The sequence below is a fragment of the Nycticebus coucang genome, chromosome 8, assembly GCF_027406575.1.
Source record: "Nycticebus coucang isolate mNycCou1 chromosome 8, mNycCou1.pri, whole genome shotgun sequence".
Taxonomy (NCBI): domain Eukaryota; kingdom Metazoa; phylum Chordata; class Mammalia; order Primates; family Lorisidae; genus Nycticebus; species Nycticebus coucang.
The window spans coordinates 41598035-41621597 of NC_069787.1; the positions used below are offsets into that span (position 1 = coordinate 41598035).

A 23563-nucleotide genomic window follows, 5' to 3' on the forward strand; every position below is an offset into this window, starting at 1 on the left:
ACTCCTTCTTTCCAGATAGGGAAAATGAAGCCCAAGAGAAGAAATGACCCAAGGTTTCAATACTGGCAAGATGCAGAGATTGACTTCTTTCCCTCGCTTGGAAAGAGTTTCTCAGTTTCCAATATTTCAACCTCCTGCTTCTTTCTTTTCCATTATTGTAGCCTGTCTTCCTAGGTGGTTGCCAATTTGATGTGGCATTTAAAATAAAGTGATTTTTTTCTTTGTTGTTACCACAAAACATGCTCACTATAAAAAGTTTGGAAAACATAGCTTTTTTCTATTTTTCTACTTGCATAACTTATATGTATGTTTGTAGAGAACTTGGAAAGTACAAAACAGTAAGTATGAAGAACCAGAAAAAAAAACATAACCCACAATCCCTGTATCTGGGGATTACCATTAACACTTTGGCATATTTACTTCCGATGCTTTTTTGCTAAGCATTTCATGTAACTATATTGCATGTATAATTTTACACTATGCTTTTTTTCATATAGACATGTCCTATTGGACACAGACAGCTCTGCGTATGTGTATTATATTTCTCTTTCTTTAGCAGGAACTTGTTTATCTGTCAGAGGGTAATCGGACACTGAAAATCATGGTCACAGTTTTATTCTGAGGTTTTGGAGTCTTGTTTTATAGAAGTTGTTTTGAAATTATTTTGTTGCCAAAAATCTGTATGTACTTTCTTCTGTTTGTTTACTTGGTTCCAGAAAAACCTCCCACTGAAATGATGTCTGGCCATATTTTGTCTAACACAAGCCAACATCAATACATGAGAATATTTGCATTTGAAATAAAATTCATGGGTGGCGCCTCTGGCTCAAGGAGTAGGGCGCCTGCCCCATATACCAGGGGTCGTGGGTTCAAACCTGGCTGCCAGCCAAAAACTGCAAAAAAAAAAAAAAGAAAGAAAGAAAGAAGATTCACATTGAAAGTGACCATTTTAAAAGGTAAAATTACAAAGAAGCAAAAATAAAATTCATTATATTAGAAAGACCGTAAGTGGGCCAGGCACAGTTGCTCACACCTGTAATCCCAGCATTTTAGGAGACTGAGGCAGGAGGATCACTTGAGGTCAGGAGTCCAAGACTAGCCTGAGAACCTGCCTACAAAAAAAAAATAAAAATTGGCTGGCTATAGTGGTATGTAGCTGTAGTTCTAGCTATTCAGGAGGCTAAGGCAGAAGGATTGCTTGAGCCCAGGCAGCAGCCCTGAAAACAGGTAAATCTTTTTTTTTTTTTTTTGGTGGTTTTTGGCCGGGGCTGGGTTTGAACCCACCACCTCCGGCATATGGATCTGGCGCCCTACTCCTTGAGCCACAGGCGCTGCCCAGACAACAGGTGAATAGTTGTGGAGGTTCAACCTTTTATCTCTAAAATATAAGCAAACAGAAGATAAAACTCGTTTCCCCACACCCTCTTCTCAGCCACCAGGTCTACACAATTTCAATTTCATAAATATTTCTCCTATAATTCTTACTCGGCTCTGGCCGACTCACATTATACAAAGATCACTGCCCCCTTCTTTAATACTGAGCAGAGGTTCACTTGTACATAAAGGCAGAAACACTTACTAGGCCCAGTGTTAACTCCCAAATGCTTATACCATTTGTGGAAATGTCCTGTGGGCCACTGCATAGGGCAAGGGGGGGGCTTGAGAAGAAAATTCACCATTGGCATAAACTGCACATTGTTGCCTTATCTACAATGTCATCATAGGCCCAGCTTTTTGTCTGAGTGCAAATGCTATTAAAATCCAAAAATAAAATCAATTAAACCCAACAATGAGGACAATTCAATCTCTGCCAATATTCTATCTATAGATTTAAACTGGTCATACTAACTCCTCCAGAAGGAAAATAAAGCATTCATGCTTTCAGCAGTGTTGTAAGTAAATGTTAAAGTTTGGGCTCTAAAAATGCTAAGAAGTCTAATCAACAAAATGTGGCCTTTTAAAGGAAAGTAAGCATTATACTCCCATCTAGCCTCTTGACCTTTATGGACAATATCAGAGGTCACTCAGAATAAGTAATGATGGCTAGTTGCTGGTTTACCAACGAAGGGAGCAGTTCTTTACCTCCTGGCTGACCTGGTCATGAGCCAAGAATTCCAGTTCAGATTAATAAGGTTTTAGGTTACCAACCAAATCTGAGGTATAACACAAGTTCAATGGTCTTTGGTAATCCTCTGCACTTGAAGACTGCCAAGTAAAGACCTGGCTGGTATCGTCAGCACTTCCTACGATGCTAAAACCCCTCTTGGACCCTTTAACCATTACTGGCTGTGTTTCTAGACAAAGATTTTGCAGTTCATCCTTCTTTCCATTATGGCCATCGAGTTAGGAACATTTAAATCAAAGGGATTTTGAAATACATATTTAGGAGGGAAAAAAAGTTAAGCCAAAGATGCTGAGTCTCTACAGTTACTGGTGCAATGTGAATCTGCAATGCTGACTGTGCAGCCTAGTGCAGTGGAGAGAGTTTAAAAGACACCCAACTCTAGCAATCAATTTAATCATTCCTAACCTATGAAAAGGAGATAACACGTCAATGGCCTATGATTGTGGTAAGGATACAGCCTGGCACAGGGTAATCAGGTGAAAGGTGACCGTTAATTACAAATTACATGTTTATTACCAAAAGTTTATTTTTAGAGCCACACATCATCTGTTTAAGGTATGAATTTATCTTCCTTGCCAGGAAAATGTACTCTTTTCTTGTTCTTGATATTGGTATTTCCAATCAGTTTCTGAGACACCCCAAGCAATCAACACATACCACTGGAATTTTAAGACAGTTACCTGCAAGTTGTTGTTCAGCAAATCAAAGTCACTATATCTTCTAATAATCTGTAAGAGACAAGACAGTGGTATTCTGATTCAGCAAAGACCATTTTTTTCATTTCCTTATTTAATATTTACTAATATTAGTTATAGTAGCACTCTAGAGCTAAGTCACTAGTACTAAAGGCAGTAGGACATATACCTGATGCTTAACTTGTTTAACTTGACAGGCCCAAAAAACAGACGTAGCAGAGTCCCAGAGTTTTGTGGGCCATGGGAAACAGGAAAATGCCAGCTAATCTCACAAGACATCAAAAGGTAAGGGAGAATATTTGTTATCGGGACAAATAGCCCTTCAAATATCTTTCTTTTTTATTTTATTTTATTTATTTATTTATCTAGAAACAGTGTCTCACTTTTTTACCCTTGGTAGAGTGTCATGGTGTCACAGCTCACAGCAACCTCAAACTCCTGGGCCCAAGAGATTCTCTTTCCTCAGCCTCCCAAGCAGCTGGGACTACAGGTGCCTGCCACAACACCCAGCTACTTTTAGAGACGGGGTCTTGCTCTAGCTCAGGCTGGTCTCAAACCCATGAGCCCAGGCAATCCACCCACCTTGGCCTCCCAGAGTGCTAGGATTACAGGTGTGAGCCAAATATCTTTCGTATTAACCAGGTACCTAGTAAGATGAATGATTTACAAAAAAAAAAAAAACAATTCTTTTTTTCAGAAGTTTCACTGAATGTGGAATGAAACATTTGTTGTTCCTGATAAAACTTCCTCCAGTTGAGATATCACCATCCTGCAGAAGACTGGACTATACGTGCCAGCAGAGCTATCATACCTCACCCTCATTCCCCAGGCTTCTCCCTCCTGGCTGACACTTCACCTTCCATTGTCTAGGTATTCTCTCTTAGTTGTACTGATGTCATTGATTAAACCACTGTCAAATTCTACTAGTTTTTCTGGCTCAAATCAAGGAAATTATTTTGCTTTACAATAGTTTTTCTTTTTTTTTCTTTCTTTTTTATTATTATTAAATCATACCTGTGTACATTAATGTGATAATGGGGCACCATACCAGTGTTAACCATCACACTGGTTAACATAGCCTTCCTGGCATTTTCTTAGTTATTGTGTTAAGACGTTCACATTCTACATTTACCAAGTTTCACATGTACCCTTGTAAGACGCACCGTAGGTGTAATCCCACCAATCATCCTCCCTCTGCCCATCCTCCCTGCTTCCTCCCCTCCCCCTCCCCCTCCCCCATCCCCCTATTCTTAGGTTGTAACTGGGTTATAGCTTTCATGTGAAAGCCATAAATTAGTTTCATAGTAGGGCGGCGCCTGTGGCTCAGTCAGTAAGGCGCCGGCCCCATATACCGAGGGTGGCGGGTTCAAACCCGGCCCCGGTCAAACTGCAACCAAAAAATAGCCGGGTGTTGTGGTAGGCGCCTGTAGTCCCAGCTGCTCGGAAGGCTGAGGCAAGAGAATCGCTTAAGCCCAGGAGTTGGAGGTTGCTGTGAGCTGTGTGAGGCCACGGCACTCTACCGAGGGCCATAAAGTGAGACTCTATCTCTACAAAAAAAAAAAAAAAATTAGTTTCATAGTAGGGCTGAGTACATTGGATACTTTTTCTTCCATTCCTGAGATACTTTACTAAGAAGAATATGTTCCAGCTCCATCCATGTAAACATGAAAGAGGTAAAGTCTCCATCTTTCTTTAAGGCTGCATAATATTCCATGGTGTACATATACCACAATTTATTAATCCATTCGTGGATCGATGGGGACTTGGGCTTTTTCCATGACTTAGCAATTATGAATTGGGCTGCAATAAACATTCTGGTACAAATATCTTTGTTATGATGTGATTTTTGGTCTTCTGGGTATATACCTAGTAGAGGAATTATAGGATTGAATGGCAGGTCTATTTGTAGATCTCTAACTGTTCTCCACACATCTTTCCAAAAGGAATGTATTAATTTGCATTCCCACCAGCAGTGTAGAAGTGTTTCCTTTTCTCCACATCCATGCCAACATCTCTGGTCTTGGGATTTTGTGATATGGGCTAATCTTACTGGAGTTAGATGATATCTCAAAGTAGTTTTGATTTGCATTTCTCTGATGATTAAGGAGAAGGAGCATTTTTTCACATGTCTGTAGGCCGTGCGCCTGTCTTCTTCAGAGAAGTTTCTCTTCAAGTCCCTTGCCCAGCCTGCGATGGGATAACTTGTTTTCTTGCTTATACGTTTGAGTTCTCTGTGGATTCTGGTTATTAAACCTTTGTCGGAGACATAACCTGCAAATATCTTCTCCCATTCTGAGGGCTGTGTGCTTGCTGTACTTACTGTGTTCTTGGCTGTGCAGAAGCTTTTTAGTTTGATCAGGTCCCAGTAGTGTATTTTTGAAGCTGCTTCAATTGCCCGGAGGGTCCTCCTAATAAAATACTCACCCAGACCGATTTCTTCAAGGGTTTTCCCTGCACTCTCTTCTAGAATTTTTATAGTTTCATATCTTAAGTTTAAATCTTTAATCCAGTGAGAGTCTATCTTAGTTAATGGTAAAAGGTGTAGGTCCAGTTTCAGTCTTCTACAAGTTGCCAGCCAGTTCACCCAGCACCATTTGTTAAATAGGGAATCTTTTCCCCACTGAATGTTTTTTTTTTCCTTTTTTTTTTTAATTAAATCATAGCTGTGTACATTAATGCGATCATGGGGCACCATACACTGGTTTTATAGACCATTTGACACATTTTCATCACGCTGGTTAACACAGCCTTCCTGGTATTTTCTTAGTTATTGTGTTAAGACATTTAGCCACTGAATGTTTTTAATTGGCTTGTCAAAGATCAAATAACGGTAAGTAGCTGGGATCATCTCTTGGTTCTCTATTCTGTTCCAGACATCTACGTCTCTGTTTTTGTGCCAGTACCGTGCTGTTTTAATCACTATCAATTTATAGTATAGTCTGAAGTCTGGTAGTGTGATTCCTCCTGCTTTGTTTTTATTTCTGAGTACTGTCTTGGCTATTCGAGGTTTTTTCTGATTCCATATAAAACAAAGTATTATTTTTTTCAAGATCTTTAAAGTATGACAGTGGAGTTTTAATAGAGATTGCATTAAAATTGTATATTGCTTTGGGTAGTATAAACATTTTAACAATGTTGATTCTTCCCAGCCATGAGCATGTTATGTTTTCCCATTTGTTAATATTTTCAGCTATTTCTTTTCTTAGAGTTTCATAGTTCTCTTTATAGAGATCTTTCACATACTCTGTTAGATAAACTCCCAAATATTTCATCTTCTTTGGCACTACTATGAATGGAATAGAGTCCTTAACTGTTTTTTCAGCTTGACTATTGTTGGTATATATAAAGGCTACCGATTTATGAATATTGATTTTGTAACCTGAGATGCTACTGTATTCCTTGATCACTTCTAAGAGTTTTGTAGTAGAATCCCTGGTGTTTTCCAGATATACAATCATATCATCTGTGAAGAGCGAAAATTTAATCTCTTCTGACCCTATATGGATACCCTTGATCGCCTTTTCTTCCCTAATTGTGGTGGCTAAAACTTCCATTACAATGTTAAAGAGCAGTGGAGACAATGGGCAGCCTTGTCTGGTTCCTAATCTGAGGGGAAATGATTTCAGTTTAACTCCATTCAATACAATATTGGCTGTGGCTTTGCTGTAGATGGCCTCTATTAGTTTAAGAAATGTCCCTTCTATACCAATTTTCTTAAGTGTTCTGATCATGAAGAGATGCTGCATATTATCAAAGGCTTTTTCTACACTGATTGAGAGAATAGTATGGTCTTTGCTTTTTAATTTGTTTATGTGCCCAATGATACTTATAGATTTACGTATATTGAACCAGCCTTGAAACCCTGGGATAAAACCAACTTGGTCATGATGTATAATTTGTTTGATGTGTTGCTGGATTCTGTTTGTTAGGATCTTGTTGAATATTTTTGCATCTATATTCATTAGTGATATTGGTCTATAATTTTCTTTTCTTTTTGGGTCTTTTCCTGGTTTGGGGATAAAGGTGATGTTTGCTTCATAGAATGTGTTGGGGAGTCTTCCTTCTTTTTCTACCTTTTGGAACAGGTTGAGTACTATAGGTACTAGTTCCTCTTTAAAGGTTTGGTAGAATTCTGATGTGAAGCCGTCTGGTCCCGGGCTTTTCCTTTTAGGGAGATTTTGTATGGTTGATGCTATTTCAGAACTTGATTTTGGCCTGTTCAACATTTCCAGTTGATTCTGGCTAAGTCTTGGAAGGTGACATGCTTCCAAGTATTGGTCAATTTCCTTCAGATTTTCATATTTCTGAGAATAAAGTTTCTTGTAATATTCATTAAGGATTTTTTGAATTTCTGAGGAGTCTGTAGTTGTTTCATCCTTCTCTGATTGATGAGATTAGAGATTCTACTTTTTTTCCTGGTTAGCCAAAGGTTTATCTATTTTATTGACCTTTTCAAAAAACCAATTCTTTGATTTATTGATCTGTTGTATAATTCTTTTGTTTTCAATTTCATTTAATTCTGCTCTAATTTTGGTTATTTCTTTTCTTCTACTGGGTTTGGGGTTGGAATGTTCTTCCTTTTCCAGTTGCTTGAGATGTCCCATGAAGTTGTTAACTTCCTCTCTTTCCGTTCTCTTGAGGAAGGCTTGTAGTTCTATAAATTTCCCTCTTAGGACTGCCTTTGCGGTATCCCAGCGGTTCTGATACTTCGTGTCTTCATTGTTGTTTTATTTCAAAACTTTGGCAGTTTCCTGCTTAATCTCATCTCTGACCCAGCTATCATTCAGCATAAGGTTATTCAACTTCCATGTTTTTGTATGAGTATGCAGATTCCTGTTGTTACTGAGTTCAACTTTTATTCCATGTTGGTCCGAGAAGATGCAAGGAATAATTTCTATTCCTTTAAATTTACTGAGGTTAGACTTGTGACCTAAGATGTGGTCAATTTTGGAGTATGTTCCATGGGCTGATGAGAAGTATGTGTATTCAGTTTTGTTGGGATGAAATGTTCTGTAGATGTCTGCTAAATCCAAATGTTGGATGGTTAGGTTTAAATCTAAAATTTCTTTGCTCAGCTTCTTCTTGGAGGATCTTTCCAACACTGCCAAAGGAGTGTTGAAATCTCTGACTATTGGGCGGCGCCTGTGGCTCAGTCGGTAAGGCGCCGGCCCCATATACCGAGGGTGACGGGTTCAAACCCAGCCCCGGCCAAACTGCAACCAAAAAATAGCCGGGCGTTGTGGCGGGTGCCTGTAGTCCCAGGTACTTGGGAGGCTGAGGCAAGAGAATCGCTTAAGCCCAGGAGTTGGAGGTTGCTGTGAGCTGTGTGAGGCCACGGCACTCTACGGAGGGCCATAAAGTGAAAACTCTATCTCTATAACAAAAAAAAAAAGAAGTCTCTGACTGTTATGGAGCTGGAGGAAATCAAGTTGCTCATGTCTGTTAGTTTCTCTTATAAACTGAGGTGCATTCTGGTTGGGTGCATAAATATTAATAATTGAAATCTCATCATATTGAGTATTACCCTTAACAAATATGAAGTGACCATTCTTATCCTTCCTTACTTTTGTTGGTTTAAAGCCTATTGCGTCTTCAAATAGAATTGCAACACCTGCTTTTTTCTGATTACCATTTGCCTGAAATATGGATGACCATCCTTTCACCTTGAATGTATATTTATCTTTTAAGGTAAGATGTGACTCTTGTATGCAGCAAATATCTGGCCTGAGTTTTTGTATCCAGTCAGCTAACCTGTGCCTCTTTAGAGGACAATTTAAGCCATTCACATTAATGGAGAATATTGATAAGTCTGACAAAATTTTGGGTATCGAGTTTTTCGAAAGTCCAGTGGACATTTGTAATCCTTTTGCCACTGTGGAAGTTGGAGTTTGATTGAAAGTTTCTGAGTGAGTTTACTTTTGTGGTAGAGGATTAGGCTGGTCATTATGGAGGGTAGGTCTGAGAATATCCTGAAGAGCTGGTTTGGTTATGGCAAATTTCTTCAACATATGAATATCATTAAAGTATTTAATTTCTCCATCACAAATGAAACTCAGTTTAGCTGAATACAGGATCTGGGGTTGAAAGTTATTTTGCTTTAGGAGACTAAGTCAATGACCACCCTTTCTGGCTTGAAAAGTTTCAGCAGAGAGGTCCGCAGTCATTCTAATATTCTTCCCTTTGTAGGTAATGGATTTCTTACGTCTGGCTGCTTTCAGAATTTTCTCCTTCATATTAACTTTAGTGAAGTTAATTATGATATGCCTGGGGGATGTCTTAGTCAGACTGAGTCGTGCTGGGGTTCTGAAACTGTCTGCTATCTGAATTTCAGAATCTCTTGGCATGTCTGGAAAATTCTCTTTCATAATTTCATGGAGAAAGGCCTCTGTGCCTTGCAAGGCCACTTCATCACTTTCAGAGATTCCAATGAGGCAGATATTAGCCTTCTTTGAATTATCCCAGAGCTCTCTGAGAGAATGATCTGTTTTTGCTCTCCATTTCTCTTCCTCTTTGAGAGTTTGGGAGTGTTCAAAGGCTTTGTCTTCAATGTCAGAAATTCTTTCTTCTGCTTGCTCCACTCTGTTCCTGAGGGATTCTACTGTATTTTTCAGATCTTTGAGGGCTGCAAATTTGCTTCAGTGTGTCAAAATCCTTGATGGTTTTGTCTTTAAATTCGTTAAATTCTTTAGACAACTTTTGAATTTCTCCTCAAATTTCTAATTCCAATTTTTGAATTTTTCCTCGAATTTCTAATTCCAAATTTTCCTCCATTCTACTTATCTTGTTTGCGATCCAAATTCTGAATTCGATTTCTGACATCTCGGCCAGTTGTTTATGAATGGGATCTTCAGTTACATCTGCCATATCTTTCCTTGGGGGGGTTGATCTATTCTGGTTATTCATGTTACCAGAGTTTTTCCACTGATTCCACCCCATGATTATTTTACACCATTTGATTTTTCCCCTGGAGCTTTGTTGAGGACCCATACAGTGCTATGGCCTGAGAAACTGGGGACCTGTTTGGTGTGGTGGAGCTAAGTCGTTCTGTCTTGTCTTCAGCTGGTCTCTTTCAACCCTAGTTAAACAGTTACTCTGGGTTGAAGTCTCAGCTGTGGAGAAATACCAGCAATTAAGTCACCCCACCCCCCACAGGCAACAATTGGAAAAGGAAAATCAACCACACACCCAGGGCACCACTTGGATAGTCCTTGGGCGATTGGCTCAGTTCAAAAGGTCCAAATCAATTGTCTCAGTCAGCACCTGTCTCAGGTGGGAGAGTTTAAAAGGTCTCTGGCAACTGGATGGCAGGGGTCTGGTGACAACTCAGATATGACTTGCTCCGGTGCTCCGTGAAGTCAGGAGGACCCACTCAGCAAATAGATTAGTCTGGAAAGGTTGATGCCTCCTTCCCCACCTTGCACCTCTGTCACATCCAGTCACTGATAGCCCCACAAGGCTGTGACCCAGTTGCCTCTAGTGAACAGATACTCCAGGGGTTTGCACCTGCCTGAATCACAAGGAAATCTATTTCTGCTCAGCCAGGCCACTGCGCTCTGCCTCTATCCAGCAGGGGGAGGTGAAGCCTGACAACCTCGGGCACTTGATGGAGGCTGGGGGCGGGGGTTCACTCAGTTCCAGCCCCACCCCTGATTGATGTTACTGACAGAACAGAACAACTTTATGGAAATTTGTTTGTGTCCCTGCTAAATTCCCCTGCAGAAGTGATGCTGTTTTGAGTTCCCAGAGCCTGCGCCTCAGGCCCTGTCTTTGCTCCTACAGGTTTGTATTCGTTCAGCTGTTAGTTCTAGCCTCCTGCCTTCCTTTGTCTATAGGCTGACGATCCCCTGAGGGCGGGGTGCGTCTTAGGCTCAGTAAAGCGGTCCTCTGGGTCAGCCCCACCCTGGGAATTTCCCGGCTCTATGTGTGCATTTTCTAGTCCCCACGCTCCACCCAGGCCCGTACCGCCTCAAGCAAACCCTTTACTCACGGGGCATGCGTTTCCATCCCAGATCTGTTCCACGGTGGTTGCCACCTGAGAAGATGCCCGACCTCCTCTGGTTGCCCAGGGAGACAGGGGGTGTGGCTTCAGAATATCTCAGAGTGAGCCCTATTGTTGCCCAAAAAACGGCTGCTGCTCTGCACCTCGGGGCACCACCGCTCTGGTGTGGTTACCTCTCAGCTGGACCATCCTCTCCTCACTCCCATGCTGCAGAATCAGCACTGACCAGCAGCAGTTCAGGCTCTATCCACACCTCTCGAGAAAACACCCAAGAATATGGACTCCTGGGGGACAGGCCTCCAAACTTCAGAGTGAGAGTGGAGGGGAGTGCTGGGAGCTCAGAACTGTAGGTAGAGAATATATACAGTTTTGTGCCTAGCAGGAGAATGCTGTGGCACCCTAGTAGGGGAGGTAGGTCCAGTTTTTGAGGGTCTCTCCCATGGAGTGTAGTAGGAGGACCTTTGAACTCTGCTCTTTTGTTTGTGGGGCACTCTGAGCCGTTCTCATGTGGAAGGGGACTCCCGTCCGCTTGGTGATGGATTTTGTACCTTTTGTTTGTATCCTTGGGGTTACAGCTTGCCTCAGCAGGGTTGATGTGTGTTCTTCAACCTTCTCTCTTGGTGCAGCTCTAATCCACCAGGTTACCTGCTAAATTTCTGTCCTTTAACTCTCCTTCTGGATGGGAGCCTCCTAAGGCAGGTCTGCTGCCCCAGCCGGCCGCTAGCATTTCCTCAGCTTCTGAGCGCACAGCGCACAGCCCCAATAAGTTTTTCTTCATACTGTATTGGTGATTTTCTTTTTCTTGTTGCAGTTGTCATTGCTGTTTCAGCTAGCCAGGGCTGGGTTCAAACCAGCCACCCTCAGTATACGGGCTTGGTGCCCTACACACTGAGCCACAGGCACCGCCCTGTATCAGTGATTTTCTTTTTTTTATTATTTTTTTTTTTGTAGAGACAGAGTCTCACCTTATTGCCCTTGGTAGAGTGCCGTGGCGTCACACAGCTCACAGCAACCTCCAAATCCTTGGGCTTAGGCGATTCTCTTGCCTCAGCCTCCCAAGAAGCTGGGACTACAGGCGCCCGCCACAACGCCTGGCTATTTTTTTGTTGCAGTTTGGCCGGGGCTGGGCTTGAACCCGCCACCCTCGGCATATGGGGCCGGCGCCCTACCCGCTGAGCCACAGGCGCCGCCTGTATCAGTGATTTTCAAAAATTAGCTGGCAAAAGAACTAGCTAGAGATAACCCAGGATCCTTCTGGGGCTCAGAAAGTGCTGCCCCAATGTATGCCTTTCTGGTATGCTCAGTACTTTGAACTAAGGGAGATTAGAAGGCCTAAGAAGCAAGGTCTTTCTCTGGCATTCTGCCTTCCTGTCTCCAGCCCCTCTGTCTTCTCTCAAGTGAGTAATAAAAACCAGAATCCCTCTTCTTCAAGGCAGGTCATAGAAACTAGAAACCCTCTCTCCCAAAGCAAGCTGTGATACCTAGAAAGGTCACTCTCTCACTTCTCCTTTGAATACTCTTATTCCAAAGGTTGCTGGAGGATGCTGCTCCTACCCGGGAGGATGGACTACTATCCCAAGAGGTCAAGAAGTCTCTGAAGAAGAATCCTCATTCCCCCAGTCTATTAACATTAGCTCATACCCTTTTTGTCCAATCACATTTCTACATGGCTGTCCATTTTTTATCAAATCTAAGCATAAAAATGGACAGTTTTCTATTTTTCCTGGGTCTTTGGGTCTTCATTTCTAAAGGCTATTGTGTCATGTAAAATTTAATTAAATAAGGTTGGGCATGGTGGCTCAAACCTGTAATCCTCGCACTCTGGGAGGCCAAGGCAGGTGAGTTGCCTGAGCTCACAGGTTTGAGACCATTCTAAGCCAGAGTGAGACCTCGTCTCTAAAAATAGCTGGGCATTGTGGCAGGGCATTTGTTTATTTTATTTATTATTATTGTTTTTTTTTTTTGTAGAAACAGAGTCTCACTTTACCGCCCTCGGTAGAGTGCCATGAAGTCACAGGACTCACAGCAACCTCTAGCTCTTGGGCTTACGTGATTCTCTTGCCTCACCCTCCCGAGCAGCTGGGACTACAGGTGCCCCCTACAATGCCCGGTTATTTTTTGGTTGCAGTTTGGCTGGGACTGGGTTTGAACGCGCCACCCTCGGTATATGAGGCCGGCGCCCTATTCACTGAGCCACAGGTGCCGCCCAGGGCATTTGTTTAATTAAATAAATTTGCTATGCTTTTCCCTTGCTAACCTACCTTTTGTCACAGACATTTTGGCCATGACATGTACAATGAGTGAGAAAAGGTATTATAGTCAATACCTTTTCTCCCCACTCACAGAGAATCTCATCAGTAGATCTAGGATGGGGCCCGAATCTATATAGTGTTTTTTTGTGTGTGTGTGTGTGGTTTTTTTTTTGTTTTGTTTTTTTGTGAGACAGAGCCTCAAGCTGTCACCCTGGGTAGAGTGCAGTGGCATCACAGCTCACAGCAACCTTCAACTCCTGGGCTCAAGAGATTCTCCTGCCTCCGCCTCCCAAGTAGCTGGGACAACAGATGCCCGCCACAGCATCTGGCTATTTTTTGGTTGCAGCCATCATTGTTACTCAAACAAAAAGCAGTTTGAAATTTCAGGCAAAGACAAAGTATGGGCCGTTGTGGTTAGAGCCTGCGTAAAGTGGGAGGTTTAGGTTTGAACTGGGCTGCAGAAGACAAGATTTTTGGATGAGAGGAAGGGGTAAGGGATGGTAGTTAGAATTACTAAGTCAGGAAAGAAACTGCCCCTACAAAGAATTTAGGCATCCTCTAAAGTGAAATGGGATGGGAAGGATCTCTAGATCTGTCGAGGAAGTCTTTTTTTCTCTGAGAACACCACTGAAGAAAGCAAAGCCTGAGGTCCCAAGAAGACCTTCACTTAGAGGAAATGAAGGAGCTAGCACCAGAAGTTGCCCACAAGTGGACTTGGAAGTCCATAAAATTTAGTGTCCCAAACTGTATTCAGGACACTATATCACCTTTCTACCAGGTAGAATAAACTTGCCACAGGGAGGAGGTTTGAATTTCTAGAAATAAAACAAGTAATTTGCACATATTGCTTGTTCTGGGTTGAGCTGGAGAACAAATTACTAGACATTCTCCATGGTAACATCACACACAATCTAACCAAACTGAGATCAGACAGGCTTTTATAATATTTGTCTTAAAGCTAAAAGTTTATAGTTAAAACAAATGTGATTTATATTTATTCATGTTCTGATTCTTCCAGATTTTTAGATGTCCCAAGTTAGGGTTTTTGTCACAAATTTAAACATTTTTCAAATTGATTTAAAAAAAAAAAATGCTTACCTGCCAGCTGTTTTCTACAGAAATTCCTCTTTGCACCCGAATGATATATTCCTTTAAAACAGAAGGGGAAAAGAGGCTCAGTTATAAAATCCCCAAGTCAGGGAATTGAAAATAAATAAAAATATCAGATAAACCAGACTTCAGAGCAAAAGAATTTACCAGAAACATAGGGGACATTACATAAAGACAAAAGAATAATCTGCCAGGAAAACAGCAATCCTAAATGTGAATATCTCTAGCAACAGAGCAATGAAATATGTGAAGCAAAAACTGATAACACTGAAAGAAGAAACTGACAAATCTATAATTCTAATTGGAGACTCAACAATTGATAGAACTAAACAGAAAACCAGATAGGATATAGAATTCAGCAATACCATCAACAACAATATTTAATTAGTTTTCAGAGCATTCCATCCAATAATAGCAGAAGGGGAAACAGAAGGGGACCATGAACTATAGACCAATATGAATCTAAGCCTGAGCCATAAGACAAATCTCAAAATAAAAGAATGGAAATCAGGGCCAGGCATGGTGGGTCATACTTGCAATCCCAGCACTGTGGGAGGCTCACTTGAGGCCAGGAGTTCCAGGCAAGCCTGGACAATATAGTGAGACCTCATCTGTACAAAAAATTACCTGAGCATGGTGGTGTGCACCTGTGTTCCTAGCTACTTGGGAGGCTGACGCAAAAGGATTGCCTGAGCCCAGGAGTTTGAGGCTACTGTGAACTACGTACTCCAGCCTGGGTGAGAGATAAGACCCTGTCTCTGTCTCAAAAAGAAAAAGTAAAAAAAAAAAAAAAAAAGAAAGAAAAACAAGAAAGAAAGAAAGAAAGAAAAGAGAAGAACTCACACAAAATAGAAATCAATAATAGAAAGATAACAAAACAATCTCCACAGTTGGAAACTAAACAACACACTTCTAAATAATTCATGAATCAAAACTGAAACTTCAAGGGAAATTTTTTTTTTTTTTGTAGAGACAGAGTCTCACTTTATGGCCCTTGATAGAGTGCAGTGGCCTCACACAGCTCACAGCAACCTCCAACTCCTGGGCTTAGGTGATTCTCTTGCCTCAGCCTCCCGAGCAGCTGGGACTACAGGCACCCGCCACAATGCCCAGCTATTTTTTTTTTTGGTTGCAGTTTGGCCGGGGCTAGGTTTGAACCCGCCACCCTCATGATATGGGGCCGGTGCCTTACCGACTGAGCCACAGGCGCCGCCCTCAAGGGACATTTTTAAAAACACATTGAACTGAAAGAAAATACAGCATATCAAAATTCATGGGACTCAGCTAAAGTAGTGCTGAAAGGGAAATTTAAACACCAAATGCCTCTATTAGTAAAAAGGAGAAGTATTGAATCAATAATGTAAGCTCTACTTCAAGAACCTAGAAAAAAGCAGAGGAATAGGAAGAAGAAAATAAACTCAAAGTAATCAGGAGAAAGGAAATAAAGAGCAGAAACCAATAAAATTGAAAACAGAAATAGAGAAAATCAATGAAATAAAATGCTAATTATTCAAAAAGATCAATAAAACTGACAAACCGCAAGCAAAACTAACAAATGTATCACAAATTACTAATATTAGGAATGAAATAGGATATCACTATAGACTCTATAGAAACCAACAGGATAAAGGAATACTACAGATATGAATTTGACAACTTAAATGAAATGAATCACTTCCTCAGAGAACACTAGGTACTACAAACTTACCCAGTATGAAATAAGATAATTTGAAAATCCCTGTAACTATTAAGAAAATTAAATTTATAACTTAAAAACTCACCTCCTAAGAAAATGACCAGGGCCAATGGTTTCACTGCAGAGTTCTACTGTTTAAAGAATTGACATCAATTCTACACAAATTCTTCCCCCCCAAAATTAGAAGGAATAGATCCCATTTCAAAGAATACTAACATATTACCCTGATAGCAAAGGACATTACAAGAAGGGAAGGGAAAGGAAGGGGAGGGGAGGGGAGGGGAGAGGAGGGGAGGGGAGGGAAGGGAAGGGAAGGGAAGGGACGGGACTACAAATGAGTACCCATATCATTCACAAACACAGACTCAAAAATCCTTTCCAGGGCCAGGTGAGGTGGTTTGCATCTGTAGCCCACCACTCTGGGAGGCTAGAGTGGGCAGATCACCTGAGCTCAGGAGTTCGAGACCAGCCTAAGCAAGAGAGAGACCCTAAGGGGCGGCACCTGTGGCTCAGTGGGTAGGGCGCCGGACCCATATACCGAGGGTGGCAGGTTCGAGCCCGGCCCTGGCCAAACTGCAACAAAAAAATAGCTGGGCGTTATGATGGGTACCTGTAGTCCCAGCTACTTGGGAGGCTGAGGCAAGAAAATTGCCTAAGCCCAAGAGCTGGAAGTTGCTGTGAGCTGTGATGCCACAACACTCTACCGAGGGAGACGAAATGAGACTGTCTCTAAAAAAAAATCAATTAGAAAATGAGCAAATGCCAAGAACAGATATTTCGCTGCCAAGTGTATACAAATGGCAAATAAGCACATGAAAATTTGTTCAACATTACCAGCCTTCAAGTAAATGCAAATTAAGGACGCAATGAGGTATCACTATATACCTATCAGGATGGCTGAAATAAAAAGTACTAATAACTAATCAACGTGGGCTAGGATACAGAGAAACTGCATTACACGTACTGCTGATAGGAATGTAAAACGGCATAGCCACTCTGGAATAGCTTGAAAGTTTCTTTAAAAACTAAATATGCAGGGCAGCACCTGTGGCTCAAAGGGGTAGGGCGCCGGCCCCATATGCCGGAGGTGGCGGGTTCAAACCCAGCCCCGGCCAAAAACTGCAAAACAAAAGAGAGAGAGAGGTTTAAAAAAAACAAAACTAAATATGCAACTACCATAGAACCCAGCAAATATACTCCTGGGCATTTATTACAAAGAAATGAAAATGGTGTTCACATAAAAACTTGCACACAAATGTTCATAGAAGCTTTTTTAATAATAGCCCCAAAATGGACACTATTATCGTTCAATTCTATTATATGTGTACCATGAAATCCTACTCAGTAAAAAACAAATAATGAACTATTAATACATACAATGTGGCTAAATCACCTAAGAATTATGCTGAATGAAGAAAACTAATCTCAAAAAAATTATATACTGTGTGATTCTATTTATAGAATCAGATAGAACAGATTACTGGCTGTCAGAGTTAAGGCTGGAGTACTGAGATGGGCACTGGGGCTGGGGGATGAAGAGGATGTGGCTATAGAAGAACAAAGTGAAGGATGCTTGGCTTAATGGAAATGTTCTCTATTTTTTTTTCTTTTTTCTTTTTTTAAGAAAAAAATAGTTTCACTTTGTTGCCCTCAGTAGAATGCCATGCCATGGTATCATAGCTCACAGCGTCCTCAAACACTTGGGCTCAAGTGATTCTCTCTCTCTCTTTTTTTCTTTTTAGAGACAGAGTCTCATTCTGTTGCCCTTGGTAGAGTAATGTGGCGTCACAGCTCACAGCAACCTCCCGAGTAGCTGGGACTACAGGCGCCCACCACAACTGAGCTGATTCTCTTGCCTCAGCCTCCTGAGTAGCTGGGACTGCAGGCGCTTGCCATAACGCCTGGCTATTTTTTGTTGCAGTTTGGCCAGAGCCGGGTTCAAACCCACCACCCTCGGTATATGGGGCCGGCGCCCTACTCACTTAGCCACAGGTGCCACCCTCAAGTGATTCTCTTGCCTCTGCCTCCCAAGTAGCTAGGACTACAGGTGCCCACCACAATGCCTGGCTATTTTTTTAGAGATAGGGTCTCCCTCTTATTCAAGCTGGTCTCGAACCTGTGAGCTCAAGCAATCCACCTGCCCCAGCCTATCAATATCCTGGTTGTGGCATGTTACTATCATTTCCCATGATGTTACCATTAAAGGAAATTGAGTAAAGGGTATATGGGATATCTGCAATATTTCTTACAACTTCATGTGAATCTCCAATGATCTCAAATTAAATTTGAGAAATAAGCGAGGCAGCTCAGCGCCTATAGCTCAGAGGCTTGGGCACCAGCCACATACACCGAGGCTGGCGGGTTCGAACCCAGCCCAAGCCTGCGGAACAATGGCAACTACAACAAAAAATAGCAAGGCGTTGTGGCTCAAGCCACTAAGGCGCCAGCCACACACACCTGAGCTGGCAGGTTCGAATCCAGCCTGGGCCTGCCAAACAACAATGATGGCTGCAACCAAAAAATAGCCCCACGTTGTGGTGGGCACCTGTGGTCCCAGCTGCTTGGGAGGCGGAGGCAGGAGAATCGCTTGAGCCTATGAGTTTGAGGTTACTGTGAGCTGTGATGTCACAGTACTCTACCCAGGGTGACAGTTTGAGGCTCTGTCTCAAAAAAAATAAATTGGTTCGGCACCTATAGGACAGTGGTTATGGCGCCAGCCACATACACCAAGGGTGGTGTATGGTGACCTGACTCAGGCCAACTAAACAACTGAAACCAAAAAATAGCCGGGCGTTGTGGCAGGCACCTGTAGTCCTAGCTACTTGGGAGGCTGAGGCAAGAGTATTGCTTAAGCCCAAGAGTTTGAGGTTGCTGTGAGCTATGACGCTACAGCACTCTATTGAGGGTAACATAGTGAGACTCTGTCTCAAAATAAATAAATAAATAAATAAAACACATTCCTAGGACTTGCACCAGACCTGTTGAACCAGACTCTCTAGAACAGAAACTCAGGAATTCAACATTTAAATGGCCTACCTAGATGACTTTACTAATAAGTAAGCAAGAAATACAGACCTAGTCCAGCCTCCTACTTATATGCATACATACAGGGAGGTATAGATTAAGTCATAACAAATGTTAATTTTTTCCCCCAAATACTCAGACTTGTTCTACTAATGCCAAGTGTATGATTTAGACATTATTCAGAGTCACTGTTCAACAAATGCATATTAAGTGAGTACTCAACTAATCCTTTCTATTGAATTAATTCCACTGATTTAAATAAGTTATTTAAAAATCAAAGCCAAATAAACATGTTAACCTGGTAACTGAATTTTAAAATTGACCTAATTATACTATAATTCATTTTTATTCTATTTATTTAGCAAAAACTAATAGAGTCCACATAAGCAGTAATTTCTGCCTCTTCTGGAATATATTAAGGATGGTACGTTCAACAATATCCACTCAATTACTATGAGTGAATCAACTCTGTACCTGGCATCATGCTTAGCTGGTTTCATACAGGGTTTATAAAACTGATTTGTGTAGTGTGGCAAATCTCTGAAGCAATATGCTAACATAATTATTTCTGAATACATAAATATAAAATGCTAAAAACTTCTGACAGTCTTAACATTTGGAAGTCAGTCCTCTAGCTTTGAAATTATCTTTTCTTCTTAGAATTGTTTTACTAACACATTTTCTGACCTTTTATATTCTTACAGTTGAACTGTAAATTAGCATATATAATTAAGTAATTCCAAAGAACTACACATAGACAAGTATTTTTTGACATCTAAAGTAGAGGAAAAGCATTAAATCTCAATGGTTACTTTGAGCATCCATTGCTTCATTTAGCATAAGAATAATATTAATTTTTAAAATTCCAGCTCAATGTTGGGTACCTACTAGGTGCTAAGTTAAGTATTTGTTGTCCTGCTTTAGATAAACTTATAAAAAAACACAATAAACTTTGGGCTGGACGCAGTGGCTCACACCTGTTATGGTAGTACTCTGGGAGGCTGAGCTGGGAGGACGGCTTGAGCTCAGGAGTTTGAGAACAGCCTGAGCAAAAGTGGGACCCATGTCCCACTGGTTTCATACAAGGTTTGAAACCTACTAAAGATAGAAAAATGAGCCAATTACTCAGAAGGCTGGATCAGGAGGATCACTTGAGCCCAGGAGTTTGAGGTTATAGTGAGCTATGAGGATCCTACTGTACTCTAGCCAGGGTGACAGTAAAATTCTGTCTCCAAAAAAAAAAGGAATGAGACTCCGCAGAGAGCAGAGATGGGGATGAGGTGAACCAACAAAGATGAGATGTTGTTGGTCAAAGGGTACAAAGCTTCACTTAGATAGGAGTGATTTAGTGATCTGTAGTAAAGCATGATGACAGTAGTTAACAAAAAAGTACATTTCAAAATGGCTAAAAGAGTAGATTTTAAATGTTCTTACCATAAAGAAATGGTAAATACATAAGGTGATGGTATGATAAATAACTTGATTTAATCATTGCACAAAGTATATACAGTCATGCACCACATAACGTTTTACCTATTTACTTATTTATTCATTTTTAGTTCTGGTCCCCCTCATCCCACCTCTCTTCATAACAACATTTTTTTTAGAATGATTATTTTTTTTTTTATTTTTAATTTCAGTGTGCTTGTTCATTCTTCTTTGTTTGAAGTACTCCTTTTTTGTTGATTTTCTTCTTCCTCTGGCGGTGCTGGCTGTTTTTTTTTTTTATGTTTTTAGTAGAGACGGGGTCTTACTCTGGCTCACTGCTGCTCATACAGGTCTTGAACCTCTAAGCTCAGACAATCCACCCGCCTCGGCCTCCCACAGCACTGGGACTACAGGCGTGAGCCACCATGCCCGGCCATGATTCTTTATTTTATTTATTATTATTTTTTTTTTGTAGAGACAGAGTCTGACCTTATCACCCTCAGTAGAGTGCCGTGGCATCACACGGCTCACAGCAACCTCCAGTTCCTGGGCTTAGGCGATTCTCTTGCCTCAGCCTCCTGAGTAGCTGGGACTACAGGTGCCCGCCACAACGCCCGGCTATTTTTTTGTTGCAGTTCGTCTGGGGCCGGGTTTGAACCCGTCACTCTCGGTATACGGGGCTGGCGCCCTACTCACTAAGCCATAGGCGCCAGCCCCATAACAACATTTTAATCAATGATGAACCATACATATGATGGTGGTCAATAAGATCATAATGGTTATAATGAAAAATTGCCATTGCCTAGTGATGTCATAGCTGTCTTAAAATCCTAGCACAGCACATTACTCATGTATTTGTCATCATACTGGTGTAAACAGATTTACTGAACTGACAGTCATATAATAGTACATATAATACTTGTTAATGATAGTAAATGACTATGTAATTAGTTTTCTGTATTTGCTATATTATTCTCCTGTTTATTAAAAAAAAAAAAAACATACATTGTAAAACAATCTCAGGCAGGTCCTTCAGGAGGTATTCTAGAAGAAAGCATTATAGTCACAGGAGATGACAGCTCCACGTGTGTTACTGCCTCTGAAGACCTTCCAGGGGGACAAGATGTAGAGGTGGAAGATAGTGATACTAATGATCCTGACCCTGTGTAGGACTAGGCTGATGTGTACACAGCCTGATGTTTGTGTCTTACCTTTTTTTTTTTAAAAAAAGAGTCTCACTATGTCGCCCTCGGTAGAATGCCGTGGCATCACAGCTCGCAGCAACCTCAAACACTTGGGCTTAAGCAATTCTTTTGCCTCAGCCTCCCAAGTAGCTGGGACAATAGGCGCCTGTCACAACACCCAGCTTTTTTTTATGTTGTTATTGTTGTTGCAGTTGTCATTGTTGTTTTAGCTGGCCTGGGCCGGGCTCAAACCCACCATCCTTGGTGCATGTAGCTGGCGACGTAACCACTGTGCTATGGGCGCCAAGCCTATGTCTTACTTTTTAAACAAGAGTTTAGGCTCAGCATGTGTGGCTCAAGCAGCTAAGGCACCAGCCACATACACCTGAGCTGGCAGGTTTGAAACCAGCCCGGGCCCGCCAAACAACAATGACGGCTGCAACCAAAAAATAGCCTAGCACCTGTGGTCCCAGCTACTTGGGAGGTAGAGGCAGGAGAATTGCTTGAGCCCAGGAGTTTGAGGTTGCTGTGAGCTGTAATGTCATGGTACTCTACCCAGGGTGACAGCTTGAGGCTCTGTCTCAAAAATAAGAAAAAAATTTTAAAAAAGTTTAAATAGGAAAAAAACTCTTTCAAATATAAAGAGCTTATAGAATACTAAAGAAATACTTTTGTGTAACTGTACAATGTATTTGTATTTTATGCTGTGTTATGAAAAAGACAAAATGTTAAAAAAATTAAAAGTTCATAACGTAAAAAAACAATTACAGTAAGGTAAGATTATTGTATTATTCAAGAAAGAAAAATATTTTTAATAAAATTTAGTATAGCCTAAGTATGCAGTGTTTATAAAGTCTACAGTGCTGTACAGTAACATTCCAGGCCTTCACATTCACTCACCACTCATTGACTCACCCAGAGTAACTTCCAGTCCTGCAAGCTCCATTCATGCTAAGTTCCCTATTACAGGTGGACCACTGTCTATCTTTTATACCGTATTTTTACTCTATTTTTCTACATTTACATATGTTTAGATACACAAATGCTAACAGTTGCTTGTGTGACAAATGCTGACTGTTTTTAGTACACTAACATGCTCTCCGGGTTTATAGCCTAGGAGCAATAATAGGCTGTACTATGGAACCCATGCGTACAGCAAGTTAGATTATCCAGGTTTGAGTAAGCACTCTGTGGTGTTCACACAACAATGAAATTGCCAGTTCCTCAGAACATTATCTCAATTGTTAAACAACATATGGCTGTATACATCACATCACATTGTACCCCATGAATATATACAATTGTTATTTTTAATTAAAAATGCAATAAAATCTAATTTAAAAGAAAATTATAAAATTGACCAGACTTATTTGTTAAGGAACCAAATAAGGGCGGTGTCTGTGGCTCAGTGAGTAGGGCGCTGGCCCCATATACCGAGGATGGTGGGTTTGAACCCAGCCCTGGCCAAACTGCAACAAAAAATAGCCGGACATTGTGGCAGGTGCCTGTGGTCCAGCTGCTTGGAAGGCTGAGACAAGAGAATCGCCTAAGCCCAAGAGCTGGAGGTTGCTGTGAGCTGTGACGCCACAGCACTCTACCAAGGGTGACAAATTGAGACTCTATCTCTTAAAAAAAAAAAAAAGGAACCAAATAAAATTATAAAAAGTAAAAAAAAAAAAAAAAAAGAACAAAGGTCCAGTGTAGTCCCCAATCTCATCTGTTATGTGGTTACAGATAAGAAATAGAATGGGAAACATGATAAGGTGATTTAGCTCAGAAATATTTCTATTCCACTTCACTGGAACACGTTATAAAACCATTTAATTTTTTTTAGATTGCTTGATACCAACATTCAGCTGAACAACAGAAAACAGCACAACTGTCTCATGCTTGCAACTAGGTTGTTGTGCTTATTAAAGCAAAGAGAAGAGAGCCCTGGAGACCAGTAGAATCCCCACATTCGAGGTTAGGTCTCTGCCTCCCATGCTGTAGTCAGCAGCCCAGAATCCTCCAGTGAATCATTCCCAACTTTACTACCCTCTCTGATGTG

The 23563-nt window shown here is 41.2% G+C and overlaps 2 protein-coding genes across 12 annotated transcripts in view; both read right to left on the reverse strand.

Annotated features, from left to right (window-relative positions):
- The window catches only part of PXK (PX domain containing serine/threonine kinase like), a 103114-nt gene that overhangs the window by 52634 nt on the left and 26917 nt on the right, over window positions 1-23563 (reverse strand). For all 11 annotated transcript variants that reach the window (XM_053599961.1, XM_053599960.1, XM_053599970.1 and 8 more), the window contains exons 2-3: window positions 14170-14220; window positions 2806-2853 (exon numbers count right to left, since the gene is read on the reverse strand). In XM_053599961.1, coding sequence (XP_053455936.1) covers window positions 2806-2853; window positions 14170-14220 — 99 coding nt within the window. The remainder of the gene's footprint in view (window positions 1-2805; window positions 2854-14169; window positions 14221-23563) is intronic.
- The window catches only part of RPP14 (ribonuclease P/MRP subunit p14), a 74478-nt gene continuing 53720 nt past the window's right edge, over window positions 2806-23563 (reverse strand). Inside the window, exons 8-9 of the transcript XR_008381776.1 lie at window positions 14170-14220; window positions 2806-2853 (exon numbers count right to left, since the gene is read on the reverse strand). The gene's annotated coding sequence lies outside the window, so the exon portion shown is untranslated. The remainder of the gene's footprint in view (window positions 2854-14169; window positions 14221-23563) is intronic.